Source organism: Calidris pugnax, unplaced genomic scaffold (genome assembly GCF_001431845.1).
Source record: "Calidris pugnax isolate Ruff unplaced genomic scaffold, ASM143184v1 scaffold44, whole genome shotgun sequence".
Taxonomy (NCBI): Eukaryota; Metazoa; Chordata; class Aves; order Charadriiformes; family Scolopacidae; genus Calidris; species Calidris pugnax.
Genome location: NW_015094506.1, coordinates 8,105,587 through 8,107,236, shown reverse-complemented (window position 1 = coordinate 8,107,236; position 1,650 = coordinate 8,105,587). Strand labels below are relative to the sequence as shown.

General features: G+C 60.1%; 1 protein-coding gene across 1 annotated transcript in view; it reads left to right on the top strand.

Moving 5' to 3' along the window:
• Positions 1-1,202: 1,202 nt before the first annotated feature.
• Positions 1,203-1,650, top strand: part of ACTR6 (ARP6 actin-related protein 6 homolog (yeast)) — a 9,437-nt gene continuing 8,989 nt past the window's right edge. The window contains exon 1 of the mRNA XM_014964262.1: positions 1,203-1,464. Within this exon, the coding sequence (XP_014819748.1) occupies positions 1,397-1,464 (68 nt within the window). The 5' untranslated portion in view covers positions 1,203-1,396. The remainder of the gene's footprint in view (positions 1,465-1,650) is intronic.

Genomic DNA, 1,650 nt, shown 5'->3' with positions numbered 1-1,650 from the left:
CTGTTTTATTGGGTAACAACAAAGATACCAGTGATGGTAAGTAAAACATATAAATAAAGCAAAATTCATCATAAAGACAAGTGCACGATCCGGCACCTGGGATGACATAATCAAAGAGCCCAGAGCAGGCCAGGATTTGTGTGGTGGGGGAGCAGCCCTTGCTGAAAGGGACCTGGGTGTGCTGGTGGACCATGAGCTGAGCAGGAGTCAGCAGTGTGCTGCTGCGGCAACGAAGGCAAATCTGCAGAGGCATTACTGGAAGGGACAAAGATGTGATCGTCCTCATCTGCTCAGTGCTTGTCAGGCCACACCTGGAGTACTCTGGCCAGTTCTGGCCCCCAAAATTCAAAAAAGAAGTGGACAGACTGGAAAGGGTCCAAATAAAGATGAAGATGATCAGAGGGCCGGAGAACCTGTCCTATGAGGAAGGACTGAGGAGTTAGGTGTTTTCTCCCTGGAGAAGAAGAGGCTCAGGAGGGACCTTATCACAGTATTCCAGTACTTAAAGCCTGACTGCAGAGGATGGAGGCAAGGAGCAACCCAAGGCATCACAAGGAGCAACAAGGAGAGGTTTCGTCTTGATATAAGGCTTTTTTTTTTTTTTTATAGGGGCAACAATTAATTACTGGAACAACCTTCCTAGGGATGTGGTGGATCCCCCATCGCTGGAAGTTTCAAGATGCAGTTGGACAGGGCACTAGATCGCTTCACCTCGGACCCATTGCCACCAGGAGGCCTTGTCAGGTCCCTCCCAGCCCGGGCCGTTCAGTGGCTCTGAGATTCCACACACGAGCGGGCTATACAACACGGACATCAGTAAATAATAGCTGGTCGCTGGCAGCGAGTACCAATAGCGCTGATTTTTATACTATTTACAGTAAGAGAGTGTTAATTACAGCACGCTTACAACAACGGTAAAATAACGATACACACCGGAGAGGGGCCCGCACCCCCCGGGCTCTGGCGGTAACGGCCCGGTACTCGCTGCGCCCCTATCGGGAGGGCGCCACTCCCTCGGACCCCACCGCTGCCGCCGGAGGCCTGGGGCTGTCAGTCAGCTGCCCCCTCCCGCAGCCCGGGGTCGGGCTGCCCGCGCAGGCGCACCGGCCATGACGCGACGCCATGTCGTCTCCCCCGCCCCTATCGTTTGCGAGCGCTTCCGGGTCGCGCCTGACCAATAGCCTCCGCAGCGTCGCTAGCGTCACCGGCGTCACGTGAGCGGCCGGCGTCGGGCCGCAGGGGCGGGCGCGGTAGCGGAGGCGGTTCCAGCGGCACTCCTGCGTCCCGTCAGGCCGCGCGCGGGCGCCGCTCCTCCGCTCTATGGTAACCATAGAGATCCACGGCGGTGGCGGATCAATACTGGGACGGCGGCGGCGGCCGTGGCGCCGTGGGGAACATGGCGACGCTGGTGCTGGATAACGGCGCCTACAACGCCAAGATCGGCTACAGCCACGCCAACGTCAGGTGAGCGGCCGGGGAGGGGGCGGGGCAGGACGGGACGGGCGTTTCCTCACGGCTCCGCCGGTGCCTGGGAGCACGGGAGGCTGCCCGTTTGCTCCCTCAGCCCCTCACCGGGACTCGGCGCCGTCAGCGCGCCTGCGCCGGCCGGGGAGAGGCCCGGCCTGTGGACCCGCCCCTGCGGCGGGGGGC